This window comes from Balaenoptera acutorostrata, chromosome 20 (assembly GCF_949987535.1).
Source record: "Balaenoptera acutorostrata chromosome 20, mBalAcu1.1, whole genome shotgun sequence".
Lineage (NCBI taxonomy): Eukaryota > Metazoa > Chordata > Mammalia > Artiodactyla > Balaenopteridae > Balaenoptera > Balaenoptera acutorostrata.
In genome coordinates, this window is record NC_080083.1 from 16,222,961 (window position 1) to 16,241,573 (window position 18,613).

Sequence of the window (18,613 nt, forward strand, 5' to 3'; positions counted from 1 at the left end):
CTGCCGGAGAGGGCGGGGGCAGATGTGGGGCAGCCCCAGCTGCTCTGCTCTTGGGGCCTGGACTCGGTTCCCATCCTCTCTGGGAAATGCAAACATCTGTCGCCCCATTGGGCCAGGCCAGGGGGAACCTGGGCTTCTGGAGCTGCGGGGCTCAGGAGAGGCAGTGGGAGGCCTTGGGGACCAGAGACTCAACCTCAGTGAGGCGAGAACGTGGCTGGCCGTATCCCACAGGGCCTCACTTCCTCCAGACGGTAAGTGCGTCAGGAAGGGGTGCTGCCTCGGATTCCATCCTCAGGTGGGGCTGTGCCTGCCAGACCCAGGTTCTCGGGCCTGTAGGGGCCACCCAGCCTTGGCAGGAGGTAGCATCGCTGAGTTTGTCACCTGTATCCGTCCTCCACTCTGTGGGCCACACAGCACCTCCAGGGCCTGGTTCCCTCTCTTAGTGACCTTTCCAGCCCCTGTGCCCTCTGCCCTCTGAGCTCCATTCTGCTGGCTCCTCCCTCCAATTCCCATTTTTGCAAGGAGCTGACTCACTTCCTCCCTCCCTGCCCAGCTTCTCTCACTGCCGGGCCCTAGGACAAGCGGGTACCCACAGGGAGGGAGGTTTCTCACAGGGCACTTCCTGGGCTCCCTTCTCTGGCAGCAGGACTGTGAGGCTGCCCCGGCTCTGGGCAGAAGAGGGCTGCAGGTGGGGTGGGCTGGGGAGGGGCCTGGCTCTGGGCTGCAGGGACCAGGTGCCAGTGTCCCCCAAGCCTTGGCACACTCGAGGCAGGATGTCAGGAAACCTTGAGGAGCACCTGCTCCCTGTCACCCTGTGGGCTTGGTTCTGTGGAAGAGAAAGGCTGAAGATGTCATCACTGTGATCTGGGAGCCTGTGCTTTCTCTAGAACAGAAGACACCTGCGAAAAGATAGATCTCAGCCCGGAGTGGCGTGGGCTGGAGGCCAAGCGGTGACGGCACTGTCAGGCAGCATGAGACGGTCATGACTCTGTGACACCCAGTTTCATGCCCAGCGCCATCCCATCAAGGGGAAAGTGTCTGGAGAGTCCGGTGGAGCCTTCCGGGGACAAGGCGAGGGGAGGGGTCTGATACAATGCCCTTGTTCCCGCTGGCGGCCTGCATCCTGTCCCTGCCCACCCCCAGGTCCCTCATCCGTGGGCTGGTTTGGTTGTGGAGCCACCTGCAGAAGCACCGGCTTCAGAGCAGTGAAAGGTTTCCTCCCTGTGTGGGCTGGCATCTTCTGTCTCACCTGGAGCGGTCCAGGCTGTGAGAGCCTGTGTGCCTGGCACTTCAGGCACAGGGGACCCAGCCTGTGCTGGGCCTGGCACAGCCTTGCATCCTCCTCTGCAGGCGGCCTAGGTTACCTAAAGGACACAGGCACAGGGTAAGTCTGAGGCCCCACTCACTTGGCCATGCATCAAGATCAATAGAGGCGAGAAGGAAACTGGGCGCACCGCCTGAGAAACCTGGGGGTACGGCTGTGGGCTGTCTGCCTGGAATCAAGTGGCCAGCAAAATCCTTATTCCCCTTAGGACTTGGCTTTGCCTGGAGGAGCCCCCATTTCTCTGGCAGCCTGCAGAGATCCTGATTCTGGCTTCAGGATTTCTGGACAATGACAGGAGTCTTTTGTTTAGATGAGGTTGGGGGCGGCAGGTGGGAACGAGGCCTAGGCTTGGAGAAGGTGAGGGGTACCAGCCTGAACACCTTGCTTGGTAAAAGGCCCTCACCCTCCGTCGTGGGAGGTGAACCACCCTGCCTAGTCACACGGATGCCTGTCTGCATTCCTCTCCCAGGGCTTCTTTATTGTTTCCTGCCCCCACCCATCATTTCTTGGCCCTGACCTGGGGAGAAGAACCAGGCTCTGTGACGGGACACCCAGCTTGGAAATGGCTTGGCACACGTACACACACACACACACACAGCAGAATTTAGTCTGCGTTGTCCTTTTAACCCAGACCCTTCCAGAGCATTTCTGCCATCAGCTTCCAGCCCTTCTAACCAGCCCTCACCTTCTCTGTGCAGAGGAAGGCTGGCCACAAACCAGAGGACATGGTTTCTGGGGCAGAAGAAGGCACAGCTTTCCTGTTTTTTATCGGGACCCTGGGTTCCCCACCCAGCCCCTGTGTCTTCCTTAGATCACTGGGTTTTTTGTGGGTTTTTTTGGGGGCCGTGCCATGCAGCATGTGGAACTTCCCCGACCAGGGATCAAATCCGTGCCCCCTGCATTGGAAGCGCGGAGTCTTGACCACTGGACCACCAGGGAAGTCCAGACCGCTGGTTCTGAGGTCTCTCTCTGTGCCTCTGAAAGAGGAGCCCCTGCTATAAAGAGTCCCCCATCTTCCCTCCCCACCCATTCTCTTCAAAATCCCCAAACTGCAGCTCTTACTGTTGCTGTAGAACCAGATGCTTGGCAAATATGAAGTTGGATGGGAAGGCTGGTTTTGGCTGTACGAACTACTTTCAGCTCATTTGGGGGAGGAGAAGGAAGAGGAAGCCAGCATAGGCAGAAGGGCCCACAAATCGGGAGCTGTGTGTGATTGTGTATGTGTTGTTGATCCACTGGGATGTACTGGGCATGGCACAGACTCTGGAGCCGGACTGCCTGGGTTTGGATCCTGGCTCTGCTGCTGCCTTGCTGGGTGACCGTGGGCAGGTTGATTTCTCTGTGCCTCATTTTCCTCATCTGTAAAATAAGAATACTAGTACTTTCCTTGTGAGGCTGTTTTGAGGATTAATGAATCAACACATGTAAATCACTTAGAATAGTGTTACTGTCATCATCACTGATCTGTCTCTGATGGCTGAGAAGGACTTGGTGCCTGGGAGCTTGATGGGTCATCTGCCCACAGGAATGCCACAGCCTGTTAACGACTCAGCTCAGCTCATGGAGGGTGGGGTGGGCTTTACTCTTCTCCTTAGGATGGTGCTTTTGCCCAAAGCGCCTTCCAGGTGGAGATAGGGAAATAAGGCCCAGACTGGTCCCCGAGCTTACTCAGGGCCACATGGTAGCCTCAGAGTGGGATTGCTTTGCCCTGGACATCCAGTCGAATCTGTTTGATGCCAGTTTTCAAAACTGTGCTACTTTGCCTGTGATTTCCTTCAGTCAAATTCTTGGCTGATACCAATACCTTTTGGTAACCAGACTTCTTTCCTATTTGTTTTCCAGTTGAGCAAACGAACTCTTTTTTGTGGTCTCTTTACAACTTACTGTGTTTCCTCGCACCTGTGTTGCCTCTGACAGCCCATGTGGATTAGGGCTAAGCAAGAATCGAGGCACAGAACAGAGAGGCAGCCCTGACCTGCCAGTTCCCGGGTCTGTTCTCTGCTCCCTGCCTCACACATATGAGCTTGCCCAGACGCTCCCACCTTGGATTTTCTAGCTACTGTATCAAAACCTTTCAAATTAAGTGCCGGTGGTAGAATGTGATAGCAGTTGGATCCGTGCCCTGGTCCCTCCTTCCTCCTGGAGGAGCTTGATTGAGCCTCTCTAGCAAGGTGAGCATGCCCCGGAGTCCTTTCTCCACCACGTCCTCCTTCCCCTCTTCCTCATTTGCTTTATCCATCTGGCATCACCGGGAGGTGTCCGGTTATGGTCCCCACTACCCTATGGCAGAACTCCTAACATTCTGTTCAGTACAAGGCTTCATTGCCTTATTTGCTCTTCAAAGTTCAGGGTTCTGCTGGCACTTCTCTTTCTGGGAGCACTAACATCAGATGAGTCCAGCAGCGGGTGATGTGGGGAAGCCCTCAGGCCACTACATTCCAGATGTCTTACCCATGCATGGTCCAGAGACTCTGCAGAAACAAGGAATGATTGTGTGCACTGAGGGGCTTTCACCCAGGCCTGGGATGCCTTGGGGTGGGGGCTGGCTTCCATTCAGCCTTGCCTTTTCAGCCCTTCTGCATCTGGCCTCTGCTCCCAGGCTGGGGGTTACATTGTGGCTACCGTCCCCTCCCCCACTTCTTTCTGAGGCCTGGGGGTCAAGGCACGGCACATGGGGACAGGAGTCTAAGCAGACTCTGGGGCAGGGGTGGGAGAGAGCAGCAGGTGGTCAGGGACAACACCCGAAGGAGTCTTTGGCAAGGATGACAAGGACAAGCTGAAAGTGGGATCCTCTGGACCAGACCTGTCCAGTAGAAAGTTCTGCAAAGTGATACATGTTCGATAGTCTGTGCTTTCCAACTTGGTAGCCATTAGCCATACGTGGCTATTAAGTACTTGAAATGTGGCCAGTGTGACTGAGGAACTGAATTTTAAATTTTATTTCATTTTTAATTTAATCAGAAGCATTCCCTTGTTTCAATTTAAATAGCCACACTTAGCTAGTGGCTACTGTATTGAACAGTGCAGCTCTAGACAGCTCATTGAGAAAGAAATGGTGGGGTGCTCTTGAACCTTGTCTCGTCTTGCCGTCCCCCTGGTGAGGCTGGGAGGGTGGTGTTTTCTCTTCCTCTCAGGAAGGAAGGCTTGTCCTCTCGGGCAATTTCTACACTTCACCAACTCAGGAATCCTGATGCCCCAGGGCCAACGGGTCCCTGGCCGTGTGCCACCACTACTGGGGCAGTGCTTCCCCACCTCGCCAGGCATGTTTTCTGCCCAGCCTGGTAATGCACAGGTGCTCACATGCCCCAGTGGATTTGGCCAGGGCTGTTAATGCAGAGGTGGGGGGTTGGTAGGAAAAGTGGAAGCTTTTGCTTCTTCCTTCCTGCTTCTATGGAGATTGGGTCTGTGCTTTATTTTGACTTCAAAGAGTGCTAGAAACAAGCCCAACAGGGGCCTCCAGAGGTGAACACACAGATCCTCAAACATTTATTGAATATCCAGGGTTTGGAGGACACTGAGGCTTATCTAAAGGAGTGTCTCTGACTTTGAGAATAAATAGCACAGCCTCGAACTCACACCCCGGGAGGCTGTACTGATATTTTATTTAAATTGGTGTGGCTGACCCTTAAACTAAGTTTCCTTTTTTTATCCTCTGGAAACAGAGAAGAGTTGTCATTTATGTGAAAAAGAGAAGAACAATTCTTCATTATGCTTATTCTCTCCTGTCTGCCAGAGGGGGTGGGGATGGGAATATCACGCGTGGTGCATTTAGTAGACTCAGAAGTGCCCCAAGTCTTGGTGGGATTTGGGGCAGGAGGGTGGAGGATGTTGGAAAGCCATCCTCAAGGTTGGCCCTTGGCTTTGGGCCTTGTGGGAGCTTGGCAAGCAGAGGCAGTTTGGAAGTCCCCAGGGGCCATGAGGAAATCCCCAGCTACTGAGAGTCCTCAGGGAGCAGCAGGCCTACTGGAGCCACCAGTCAGGTGGTCCGTCCCCGCAGGCAGCCGGGACCTGACTTCGAGGGGATGGTCTCCTGGTCTTCTCAGAGAGGACAAGCCCAGACTTCCCTGCTTGGGCTCTGTGCCCACGAGATGGTGTGGTGTCAACAGGCTCTGAGCAAACCTTTGGGTGTGCCAAGGCAGGGGCTGGGGGAGCCCAAAGCCTCAGTGACCACCTCTGGGGCAGTGATCTGGGGCTGGCCACTCCGAGCCCACTGACCCTCCTGGATTGCTTGTCCCAGACCTCTCCCCACCACACAGGCTCACGGCATCCCTGGAGTCTTCTGTTTACTCATGCAGTCATCCATTCATCCATTTTATTCCATCGATAAGCATTTACTGAGTGCCTGCTATACATAGGGACTGTTTTGGGCTGTGGGGATGGAGCAGTGATGAAAGCAAAGTCTGCGCCGAGCTCATCTTTGCCTCTTCTGGACGTATCCCTCCAGGGTAAAGGGAGAGGCCATCTTGCCGCTTCTGCCCCCTCAGCCTCTAGCTCCCAGGGGGCGCCTCTTGGGGGCGGGGCCGGGAGGGCGACCCCAAGGAGGTGCGATCCCGCGGCCTGGGCGCCGGCTGGCCCTTGAGAAGGGGGCGGCCGCCCTCTGCCGGGCTCCAGTGGCACTACAGGGCGGGTGCACACTGGGCCTCCAGGCGCATGTGCCAGCCGGGCCCCGCCCCCGACTCCGCCCCTGCGCTGGCGGCGGGGCCGTTGGGGTCAGGAAGCGTAGGCCTCAGGGGTTGGGGGCGGGGCCGGGGGCTGACTCGGCCGCAACCCAGCGAGGCAGCTCCTGGGCAGGGATGTCTGGGTCCATCCCTGCGCGTACACCTTTGGTCTCGGAGGGTTTCCTCTCAGACCTCCTTCCCCTCCCTGCGGCCACCCCTAGGCTTCAAGAGGGTCTGTTCCCTTCCTTTGGGATCCACTGGTTATTGATGCCCAGTAAAATTTCAGAAAAAAACCTTGGTATCTCAAAGGGTACCATTCACTGTCTACTGACACACTTACACTGTTATTTTATAGGAGAGAAGACATTTCTTACACACCAAAAAAAAAAAAAAAAAGTAATAAAGGATAATCATTGCCAACAGAGGGAAGGCACAGGTGCTGAGAAACCTTTGAACTGACCATCCCGAAGAATGCATCTGTCTGGTGGTGGGGAGTCTCCAGGAAGCATAAATGCTCCAGGCTCTCCCCAGCCCTGAGAGCATAGTGCTGGAAACAAGACTTCCCCCAACTTCCTTAAATAAAGAGTTCTATTAGTGACACTTTATACATTGCAAATTAGTCATAACACAAGCACTACATAATTAGTATCCATTTATGGAGACAGTGTTTATAGCCCCCCCCCCTTTAAGAGTTTTGATTTAAAGGGGAACTAGAAAGACAAATGGGGTCAGAGGAGTATTCTTTCATTAAAATGCTAATTAGAACCTCAGTCTCAATGTTTTACAAACTACCTCCCTCTAAACCAGCCTCAAGAAGTTCACAGTCTAGTGGTAAGGGGATGAAACAAACAAAAAACAAAAAACCCCAAAACAGGCATTGTGCTTCCCCACAGTGTTCACCGTGAGGTATTACACATCATCATTAGTTGCAAGAGTAAAAGACTTACTCCTCAGAGCCTCCTGTCTAGCCTGCTCCCAGCTCTGCTTAACCACTTTGCCTGACCCAGTGCCTGAAACAGAGCCAAGGCCCTTTCACTCACCCAACACTACCAACGTGGGAGAGCAGAGTAGTTGAAGTTGTTACTCAATCTGGATATCCCTTTGTTCCCCATTCTTTTCTGCCTGGCTAATTGCACATGTACCTTTCAGATCAGTTAGTTAAATCCAATGGATATTTATTGAACACCTACTATGTGCCTGGTTCTGGGGAGTAGGATGGTATCTAAAGGAAGTAGGAAATCGTCCCTGTTCTCCAGGGGGAGAAGGCTTAAGCACATGACACAAATAGATTACCATCAAAACATCAGTTTAGTCATGGCATATACTCATTAAACTTCAATAAATTCAATTACAGTTCCCCTCCCCCGCAATCCGAAAGTAGAGCATTCCTATGAAATCTTTTGGAAGCTGAAATGGCGTAAAGTGAAGAAGCAATGACCTTAAGGCACATTTTGCTAATGGATGCATTTTTAAAAATCGAGATAAAGCACACATACAGATTCACTTCAAAGCTATGACGGTTTGATGCTGAGATGCTGAGTGTAGTTCCTGGGGAAGGAGCTTGGCAGTGCTACCCAGCCTGTGTTCTGCCTCTATAACGCTTGCTGCAAAACAAACACTGGACACTATTTTTGTTCTTAGCATTTTTTTGTAAAAGCGAAAATCCTCTTCAGATTTCTTTTGCTTATCGGAAACAGGTACTAATGTATGCCTTTCGTAAAAGCCAAGTGGCATAAAACAAACCTTCAAAAAATGGAGGATACCTGTATGTGGTTGTGTAGGAAACTACATATTACTGTAGTCTGAAATTGTAACCATTGTATTTTGTATACTTTTACTCAATGCTGTACATGACTGTATATACATTATGCTTTCAGATATATAGAATGGTATATACAAACCCATGTGTACTATACTTTGTGAGCAAGTTTAGGGATTTTTAAGAGTAATTTTGACTATATTCTATTTTTGCCTTACCTGCTGACTTTAGAATCTAATCCCACATGGTATGTGACCCCCCTGTATGTAATAGAGCACCGTGTTGAGTATACTCAAGAACCACCATGCATATGTGCTGATGTTTAGGTATAGACAGTGAACACTGTGGTTTTTAATAATAATTTAATCACTACCGACAATTTGCTAGGCCTAATGCTAGGTGCTTTCCATGTACTTCTTTTTTTTTTTAATAAATTTATTTTTTTTATTTATTTATTTTTGGTTGTGTTGGGTCTTCGTTGCTGCACTTGGGCTTTCTCTAGTTGCGGCGAGTGGGGGCTACTCTTCATTGCGGTGCGCGGGCTTCTCATTGCAGTGTCTTCTCTTGCCGCCGAGCACAGGCTTTAGGCACCCAGGCTCAGTAGTTGTGGCTCTCAGGCTCTAGAGTGCAGGCTCAGTAGTTGTGGCACACGGGCTTAGTTGCTCCGTGGCATGTGGGATCTTCCTGGACCAGGGCTCGAACCCGTGTCCCCTGCATTGGCAGGTGGATTCTTAACCACTGTGCCACCAGGGAAGTCCCACTATTTTTTTTTTTTTTAATTCTCACGACAACCCCATAAGGTAAGTGTACTATTATAAGGCAAAAAGTGGAAAGTCTAAAAAATCGAGTAACTTTCCCTTAGGTCAGACTGCAAGAAAGAGGCCGAGCTGGGATTCAGACTTTGCACTCTGTTACCACGCAGGTCTTGGGTTTTGGGAAAGGCTTCATGAAGGAGGTGGAACTCAAGATGGACTTTGAGAAATGGGGAAGGTGGAGGGGCTGGTGGAGAAGCTTTCATAAGTAAAGGCTCTGTGGGAGATGAGGGCAGGGAGCCGTGGGAAGATCTACCTGAGAGAGTGAGAGCCTGGAGTGCTGGGGAGAGGGCGAGGGTGAGAGGAAGTTGAGGGTGAAGCGCTGAGGAGGGCGCAGATTGTGGCTGTCCTTAGAGGGAGGCTGAGGTGCCTGGAGGTGATCCGGCTGCCCTTGGGAGTGACCGCCTGGCCCCCAGAGCCATAGGGCAGGCTTAAGGACCAGGTCCTGAGACAGCACTGAGCTTTGAGCAGCAGAGGGACTAATGGTGATTATGTGTGAAGCTGAGTGGGTTTCCAGGGCCCCAGTTTCCCCCTCTGAATGAAGAGGTTTCCCTTTTCACTAAGGGAAGTGAAACTGCCCTGAGATGGTCTCCGTCAGTAACACCAAGCATCTCAGAGACAGAATGGACAGGATCTAGTCGTCTGAGTAGAAACTCGGAACGGACGGGCCCACGGTTACTACTAGTAAGTCAGACAAGACTGTGCAGATGAAGTGACACTCGGTCACCCAGAAGTCATCTTCCAGGGCACTGCCGAATGGCAGGTGAGCCTCAAAGGCCCTCAAGCAGCCAACGTAGAGAACACTGAGTCTGCGTGTGAAAACCCAGGCCTTTCACTCACAGGAGAGGCTGTGTGTTCGCTGACATCCCATTTGTTCTGCTCTGGACTCTTCTATCAGGCTTGGTTATCTGGCTTTACAGCCTTTGGCAGAAACAGCATATTAGAAGGAGGTGAGACTGCTCAAGACAGGCATGCTGACAGGCAGAGTGACAGCCGATGGTCTGGCAGGGGTAGGGGACAAAAGAACTAAACCGCAGATACACAGACACAAAGGGCGTCTGGCCTTCCTAACATGGGGGTAGCCCGAGGCTTCAGGTTGACTGCGGTGCCGAGACGGGGCTGGTGCCCTTGGAGAGTGGTTTGGGGTGTTGGTGGGGCAGAAGCCAGGCTGTAAGTCAGGAGCTCAGAGTTTAAGATGTTAGAGATGAGTTCAGAGTATTTTACCAAAGAAAGTTAGAGAGTCTATAAAATGTTTGTTATTTTTATGATTGGAAATAGTAATAGAATTTAGAAACCTACTTAAAATAGAAAGTATTTTGTCCCTTAAAGGGGGTAGGCTTCAGTCACCTGAAAATTTTGCTTGTGGTGCCTCTCCCCCACCCCAGTGATCACAGATAGATAATAATTGTTAAAACTTATTGAAAACATAGGGGCTGGACCCTGTTCTTAGGGCTTTGCAAGTACTAATTCATTTAATCCCTACAATAACCCTATGTAGTAGGCACTATTATTTCCCCCATTTTATAGGTGAAGAAATGGAAGCACAGAGTTAAGTCGTGTAGTTTACTGCATGGAAGAGCCACTATTGAATCAGGCAGTCTGGCTCTGGAGGCCTCACTAACTTAACCACAGTACAGTGTGAATAATTCCTTTAAAGCAGTGGTAGTTCTCAGAATCACCTAGAGAGGGCTGGTAAAAACATAAATGCTGGGTTTCTGATTCAGTAGGTCTGGGGTGGGGCCCTAGAATTTATATTTCTAACAAGTTCCTAGGTGATGCTGGTCCTGCTGGTCTGGAGACCACATTTTGAAAACCAAAGCCCTTTCACTGACTGAGACTTCACCAATTTCATGCTAAGAGAGTCAGTGCAGCATAATCCTCATTTTGCAGATGAGGGCAATCTAAGTCACCTGCCCATGGTCACACAGCTAAGTCATTCATTCCTTCATTCACTGACTCTCTCATTGATATAACAAATGGGCACCTCTGCACTAGGCCTTATGTTGACCTTCCAGTCAAGCAGCTCTCGGCTGTGGCTGTATGTAAGAATCACCGGGGGGAGCTTTTAAAAATCCCAGTGCCCGAGCCGCCCTCCCAGACCAATTAAATCAGAAACTAGGGGGAAGAGGTGGGATCCAGGCATCAGTATTTTTAAAGTCCCACTGGGGATTTCAGTGTGCCACTGAGGCAAGTGGCACCACTGTGTCAAGAAAGCACTGGAGGTACGAAGACCTGTGACATGGCACGTGCCCCCGAAGGGCCAGACCATCTCCCCGGGAAGACACACCAACTCCCTAGAAAGCAGAATCATGAGCCCAGCGTCCTAACGGCTTGTACAGCGAGTGGCAGGTAGGAGCCGGAGCTGGGCTTTGGTCCTCTTGGGCAGTGCTTAGCAACCTCTTCGCAGAGAAAGTAATACTGTTTACAGGACCCACTGGGCTCACAGGACCGGCCAGGGTGACAGGCCTGGGGTCTCCAGACACCCTGCTGGGCACTGGTTAGGAGACAGCTCTGCTCTGGCTTCTCAGCACCCCCGCCCTCCCCTCCCCCTCCCCCTCCCCCGCCCTTTTTCTTTCTGGAGAGGAAGAGGGAGGCAACGACTGTTTCCTTTTTTGCTGCAGAGCTGACAGCTTCTGAGACAGCTTCAAAAGACCTGTCTTTTGGCTCCTTCCCACCTGCGCCCAGCTCCCATTTCAGCCTCACGGGTGTCCCCAGCCCTGGTCTGGGCACCCTGTGGTGCTAACTGAAGAGCCAGGCCAGGTTTCTCTTCGTGAGGAACGCTGGCCTCTCACTGGCAGCCCTCGCTCATCCGCCAGACACCAAGATTTCCTCTCTGCAGGGCCAAGGCCCACCCACCACGCCCCACCTACCCCACCGACCCCACCCTCCTCCGTGCCTGCGCAGTCACTGGCTGTGTGTGGGAGAGGGATGTCTACGCAGAGCGTGAATTGATCCTATGCACGTCCCCGGTGTATTTATTACAGGGAGGCGGCCACAGTGGGCCTCAGACTGATCGTGTGGGTCTCTGCTCCTGCTGGACTTTACAGGATGGCTGTGTTTGCGCACAGTGGGCAGTGGGCCCTGTGTGTTGTATTGGATGTGACGTTAGTGGTTGTCTTGGCCTCTGCCGCAGTAATTAGATGGCTGGGGTGAGCCTATGATTTGTGTGTTCTCAGGAACACTGTGCTGTGATCGAGTGTTCATGCGTGCTGGGGTGTGTGTGTGTACACGTGAACGCGCATGTGCCTGTCTTGACCCTGGCCTGTGGGGCTGGGGGGCTGCAGGTCTCAAATTCCTCTGCTATTTTTAGGGGCCATATCAGCTCAGCTGTCGGGAGCCTGGGTGTGTGTCAGTCGGAAAGTCTCACCCTCCCCGTCCCTTGCCCCTAACCCTCCAACACTGCCTGCCCCCCACCCCACGTCCTCACTCCAGGAGCCTCCTTCTCCTCTTCCACGCGTGCTGTATCACCCTCTCCTCCCGGCATACCTGGTACCCGCAGTCCTCCAGGCCACTCACTCTCTCACTCTCTCCCACTGGCTCTGGCCAGGGTTGGGCAGCTCTGGACGGGAGGGGCCTGGAGAGAGGGAGGGGAACAGGGGGCGGGGCTGCTGCCAGTGCTATTTTGAGCTGCTAACGGAGCAGCATCGGAGAGGAGACTCCTTGCTCTGGCCTGCTGCAGGCCAGGCTATGCGGGTGAGTGTCCCTCTGACCCCCCACCCCGGAAATGTCCCAGGCTCCTCATGCTGTTTCCTCATTTAGGAAAGGAGGGGACTTTTTGTTATTTCCCTCGAGGTGGCTGAAGTAGGTGGGGAGGGAGGCGTGAGGCTGCCTTGCTGGGGAGAGAATTATCCATCCCCGCAGCCTCTACCTCTCAGAGGCGAGGGGCAGGGCTTCCTGGGCCTGACTCATGACTTTGGAGGTCTTGTCCCTGCTTTGCGTTGCCAGCATGGCCCTCCACCCCCTCTTCCCCTGGTGGACAAGAGAGAGGGGCTTAAGAGGGGTGGCTTTTGGAGTTGTCAGGGATCCCCCTTTCATTGTCCCCAAGAGTGGACTCAGCATGGGCTCCTCCATTTCTGTGGATCGGACACTCGGAAGGGCCACAGATGGCATCTTGGGGAGTAAGTTCCTTAAAAAAGCAAGTGAGGAGAGACACAGCGGCCTCCCAGTCTGTTCCGTTCCCCCACGCCGCCCCTCCCGGCCGGCGAGGGTAAGGTTTTCAGTGGTGTCAGCAGTTGGCAGAGAGCGTGGGCTGGCCTGGTGCGGAGGTGTATCGGGAGCCTGAGATGTGCCTAGGAGCATTTGAATCTCCCTGTGCCCAAGGACTGCCCCGCTCCAGCCACAAAACAGGCACCAGCGCCGACATGTGTGGGCGGGCTGGGGGTGGGGCCCGAGAGACTTCTCACCCTGAGAGTGGGTGCTTCCTGGTGGAGCTTATAACTCACCCCACCTTGGGCCTCCAGGTCCCGGCATCAGGTCACAGACTTGGGGCCATGCATGCCGATGGCCAGGCAGTTGGCAAAGTGCCCTGCAGAGGGGCAGTGAGTATCCCCAGAGAAGGGGGGGCCTCCAGCAGGTCTGGCCGTTGGAGGAGGAAGCCCGGGCCTCTGCAACTGCAGTGGCAGCCGGAAGCCATCCCAGCGCGCCTGCTTCCTCCAGGCTGGCCTGGCCGACAGTGGCCGCGCGCTTGGCTACTTTCTGTTCCGCCCTGGGTGGGGGGAGGGCTCTCGCTGGAGGCTGGACCGAAGAGGGCAGGGTGTCCCTGCCAAGCTCTTCTCCCCTTTCTCCTCTGGCAGCATGGCCTTTAGGCCAGTCCCTGCAGAGCCCCCCATTCCTCCCAAGCGGCTCTGTATAAAGCTTATTCCAGTCATGGGTGGGTGGAGGGGTAGGCCATCTCTGGAAACCCCAGCTTTCTACCCAGACTGTTGCTCTGGCAGGTGATGTCATGGAAGGACAATGGCACAGGCGAACCAAGGGAGGTGGGGGCAGGGCTTCCTTCCATCCCCTAACATGAGCCTCTGAGGTTCTTGCTGGAGGACAGACCTGGGCATAAGTCCCAATCAGCCACTCGCTGCTATGAGACCTTGGGCAGGTCATTTCTAAGCCTCCTTTTGCTCATTTGTAAAGTAGGAATCATACTAGTATCTACTTCAGAGGGATGTTGTGAGGATTAAAGGAGATAATGCATGTAAAGCGTTCAGCACGGTACCTGGCACTTAGTACATGCTCAAGAAAGGCTAACTGTTCTTACTGCTATTTCTTCCCTGCACCTTCATCCTCCTCCATATCCTTAGATTAGTCGGTACTAGGCTAGGACTGGCAGGGAGAGGGTCAAGTGGGAGCTCCCCTCTGTGTTCGAATGGGAAAGGAGAGAGAGGAGGATGCCATGAGAAGCCTGGAGCGTGTGTGCGAGTTGGTAGAGAGAAGAGCTGCCACGTTCCCTTGGCCACAGGCAGCAGGATCTTCTCTTCCCCTAGGCAGTCTTTCTCAGGGTGTCCACTGCCCTCGAGGGCTTGCAGTGGGTGGACATCTGGCATGGATGTCCGCGATACATTTGTCCAGGCTGAGCACTCCATGCCTGAGGGGTGCCTGGTGGGTGGAACGATCCCCCTGGGGGCATTTGTGCACCTGTACCCTCCTGTGAGGGGCACAGAGGATGATAAGTGAAGGGTGGATGGTCCTTGCTCATGATGCAGAGGGTAAAACCCAGCCTGACCCAGCCCCCTGAGCCTTGGAAGCCTTTCGGGCTGAGGGTAGATGGGTCCCTCAGCACATTTCTTGGATTTCTCCTCTTTGAGAACAAATGCTTTTAGCTATTATCTCCTCTGCTTTTTCTTTTTTATTGACTGTTTAGCCATCTTTATAATAGAAATAAATAGTAAGTAACAAATACATAACAAAATAAATACCAAATGTCTCTATTGTGTCTAGTTTGCACAATTTACAACATTGTTATGATCACTGTTTGGTTTCTATTTAGGTGCTAGTTTTTTTTGAATGATGTTCTTTTAGGAGGAGTTTTCCATATGGTTACATTGTCCACATATTTGTTAGTTTAAATGGCAACACAACAGTGTATTGTACTGAAGTAACATAGTTTACCTAACCCCTCCCTAACTCTAGGGAGTTAATTATTTCCAATTTAGGGCTATTATAGACAGTGCATTTTTGTATTGGTCTGTGGAGGTTTTCTTTCTCTTCCTTTCTTTAAGTCAGCTCGTTGCTTATACATTCCTGAAGATGGGACAGCCAGGCCAGAGGATGATGCATTTCATGGCTATTGTTGGCTCCAGGAAGAGCTACTAAGCAATTTCAGAGTGTCCTGCCCTCCCTTCATCCCCATGGCAATTGGGTTTACTATCTACTTATTGTTGCTAAATTTAGAGATTATACCTCCCTTGTTTTCCCCACGTCCCTGGGAATCAGGATCGACAAGTCTTATTCTCCATAGTTTACAGCTGACAGAAGAGACCAGATGGGAATAAGAGGTTTGTACAGAGAACCCCCATTGCAGGACCGTGAGGCAGCAAACATTTATTTAGTGCCCACAGTATGATGAGTAAAACAGAGTCCTGCCTGTGAGGAAATCACAGTCCGGGGAGTGTTGTAGACACACAAACAGCCCCCCAAGATCCATCCTGGGTGTGAATCCCACTGCTGCCACTTACCAGCTGGGGGGCCCTCAGCAAGGTACTCGCCTTCTCGGTTTTCTTACCTAGAAAGTGGGTTTTTGTGAGGATTGGAGGAGGAGACAGCGTAAAGCGCCTACCACTGTGCCAGATACCACAGTGAGTGTTTGGTGAGCACTGGTTTCTCTTCCCTTCCCTGAAGAGAAGAGGCCAGAAGTGCCAGAGAGGGAGGAGGTGGTCAGAGCCTCAGAGAATGGCAGGGTCGTGGTCCCTTTGCAAGTCCAGAAACTGAGTTTGGGCACGTTGAATGCTAGTAAGCTCCACACTATCAATCCATGCTGTGGTTGGACCCAGACCTCCTGAACCTCAACGCTGACGCAGATCTTAACCAGAGTTGGCTACTAAGGATGACTCAGCCCCTCTGACCCTGCCTAACATAGCAGAAAAGGTGGGCCTCCGAGGGAGCAGCACAGGCTTGCAGTCAGAGCCACTTGGGTTCAAATCCCAGCTCCATCACTTACCAGCTTTGTGACTTAATCTCTTTCTGAGTCTTTCTGCTCATCAGTAAAGTGGAAATAATAATAATTCTCATGTCATGAGGCTGTCATAAGATTTTCATATGAAAATATGCGTTAAATATTTTTACGGGGCCCATCTCATTGTAGGTGTTCCATACTCAGTAATTAATGTTGCTGGAAATGTCTGAACTCTCCAGAGATGGAACAGGTCAGGGAAGAGAGGCTTTGGCTCCCAAGCACCCTTGCTCCACAGAACCATAAGTTCTCAGCTCTGGAGGTGACTGTACCAGAGATATGGCCACCATCTTTGGGACTGTGTTCCTTACCTGTTCTGTATTGGATAAAGATAGGTTATTCCTGATCCTAAGCAAATCTTAGTTAAAATCTAGTGATAAGGAAGAGAGGAGAAAGATCCAGGCAATTTTGCACAGAAACCACAGAGAGAATTTCCTCCAGGGAAAAACCCACATTTGCGTTCAGAGAAATGCTCATCAGGAACAGCTGATGCAGAGGAACAGGCCCAGGTGTAAATGACCTGGTGTCCTTATAGCCTGAGGCTGATGGGCTCCTCTCTGTACACACAGGAGAACTGGAGCAGGACATCAAAGAACGAATGAGTTAATTAAACAAACAAACTTAAAGTCTAGCATGAACTGGATAATAGGATAGAAACATCAACAAAGCAAATTTAAAGTAATTCACTGAAAACAAACATTCTCTGTTTTTTCGCTATTAATTCAGGATAAGTAAGAATAAGAATGAACCAGTTTTTTAACTCCACTGACTTGAACGGATTCTTGAGATGAAGCCTTTCCCTGAGCTGAGGCCAATTCTTCCTGTTGAATTTCAAGAGGACCCGCTCTAGTTTCTAACCGCCAGACGGGGCAGCTGTGCAGTTCTCCAGGCCTCTTGCCCCTGGCAGGTGCTGGTGAGTTGCAGGTAAAAGGCAAAGCCACAGGAGTCCTAGAGCAGCTTCCTTAATCCCCTCCTGGCTCCCAGGCCCGCAGCGTTGGTTCACTGAATTAAGGGCTTGCATGCCTCTCCCCACCCAGCCTCCTAGGGTGCCAGACATGGAAAGGACTTTAGCCATTTCCTGGACTAGTCCATCCCCTAATTCCACAGAGAGGCCCAGAGAGGTGAAGCGGCTTATTCAAGGGCACACAGCTTCCAAGGGCTGTGTCGATGTTCTGTACCCTACCTTGCCTTCTCTTTTCTCTAGTATTTTATTCCTTACTGCTTCTCTGACCTTTTGAGCTTTGGAATCCTTCCCCCTCCACTTCATCCCTCCTTTCCCCTGTGGCCCACAGTCTTTGTCCCGGCAGGTCCTGGCCTTTAGGAAGACTCCAAGTCCCTGAGAGACCCTGCCCCCCATTTCTTCTCTGGCCCAGAGTGCAGGCTGCTTTCGGCACCATGGCCTTTTCATCAAGGTTCGCCTTCTGGGAGCAAAAGGAAAGTTGTATTTCAAAACTCTTTATGCTTTTCTTATGTGCTTGGCATGGTGTGTGCAGGCAGGAGACTGGCTTGTGGGAACGGGAGCTTTGGAAGCTAGAGACGGGTTGGGGCATGTGTGTGTATTTGGGGGCCGAGGAGAATGACCAGGGGGGTCCATGAACTCACTCTTCTGTCTGGATGGGCTCCTGTGCTGAGTCACGTTCCTCCCCTGAGCTCCACCTCTGGTGAGCTGAGCTGCCTTTTGTCCCACTGGTGGCCCTCCAAGTTAACCCTTCACACCCTTCCCACTGCTGCTGCTCTGACTCACCCCTGGGAATGTGAGCTGCTATGCAGGGGCCGCTGGGAATGGCTTTGGCTCTGAGGCCTCAGAACTGGGTCTCCCCAAGTCTGGGGGCTGTGATGGGTAGGGGGAGAGGAGCCAAGAGAGGGGAACCAGGCCAGTTGGCCACCTGGGGCCAGAGGGTGATTCAGGCTGCAGACCTGGGCGTGCCTTTGTGCTGTACACAGTCCCCAGCTGGGCAATGACCTACAACAGACAGAAGCCTTCGGGTGGGGGAGGGGCAGTGAGTCAGCCTCAGGCTAAATCCAGAGCTGAGCTCAGAGCTAGGTCTAGTGTCCCAGACATTTTAGGGGGCAGCCGCTGTTTCCCTCAATGCCTCACCACTGGGGAAAGACCCTTGAGGTCCCAAGCTTGAGCCACTGGAAGGAGGACAGATTTGGAGCTGCTGAAGGACACGGAGTGGACTTGGAATCTGGGCCATCCCTGAGCCCGAGCTAACAGCACTGCGTGCAGTAATGAGCGTGTCTGGGTGTGAACACTTGCTATCCCTCTAACCTGTATGTCTGGGAGCTAATGCACGGTGTGATGGGGCGGGGGAGTGGGCAGTGATGGGCATTTGTAGGGGCAGCAGGTGCAGACCTAGACTCTCCCACTCCTCTTCCTTACCTCTCCATCAGCCCCTCCCTTCCTTTTCTCTGCTCCAATACTAATTTCTAAAGTCGTGGAGTCCACTCTGATGAATAATCGCCATTTTCCCTCTGTCCGTGACACTGTGTACTAACATTGAAGCTTGAGCCCATTGTAAAAAGCTCTATGGGCTATTAGCTTTAAAACTGCAGCGGCCATCATGCTGGTCAGTGCCCCAGGCACTGCTAATTAGAGCTCAAAATCCGCCATGGACCCTGGTTGCAAATGGAGAGTCCCCCCAGGTGGATAATTAAAATGATTTTGGATGAGTTTCTAAGGATCTTTTCCATTAGGAATCAAGGACACCTTACCATGCTCCTGCCCCATGTGCTGGGAAAGAGTCATGCTGAGGATGGGGTAGGGCTGGTGGCAGACCTGTCTTTTTCCTACAGTCCTAAGTGACTGGGGAAAGAAGAGAAATGAAATCCATGAGGACTGCCTGAGCTTTTGGAGGAAGAGATGCTGGTGAGGGGGAGGGGAGAAGGCTCTCCCAGACT

The 18,613-nt window shown here is 52.3% G+C and overlaps 1 protein-coding gene across 17 annotated transcripts in view; it reads left to right on the plus strand.

Annotated features, from left to right (window-relative positions):
- The window catches only part of MYO18A (myosin XVIIIA), a 95,519-nt gene that overhangs the window by 22,268 nt on the left and 54,638 nt on the right, over positions 1–18,613 (plus strand). Inside the window, exons 1-2 of one of the 17 annotated variants that reach the window (XM_057537037.1) lie at positions 12,168–12,246; positions 16,439–16,636. The exons of 15 other annotated variants lie outside the window; for them this stretch is intronic. Coding sequence is in view for 1 of the 2 variants with exons in the window: in XM_057537038.1 (XP_057393021.1) it covers positions 12,241–12,246 (6 nt within the window). In the remaining variant the exon portion in view is untranslated. Of the gene's footprint in view, positions 1–12,167; positions 12,247–16,438; positions 16,637–18,613 lie in introns of those variants that run through there. One more of the 17 variants, XM_057537038.1, reaches the window with a different exon arrangement.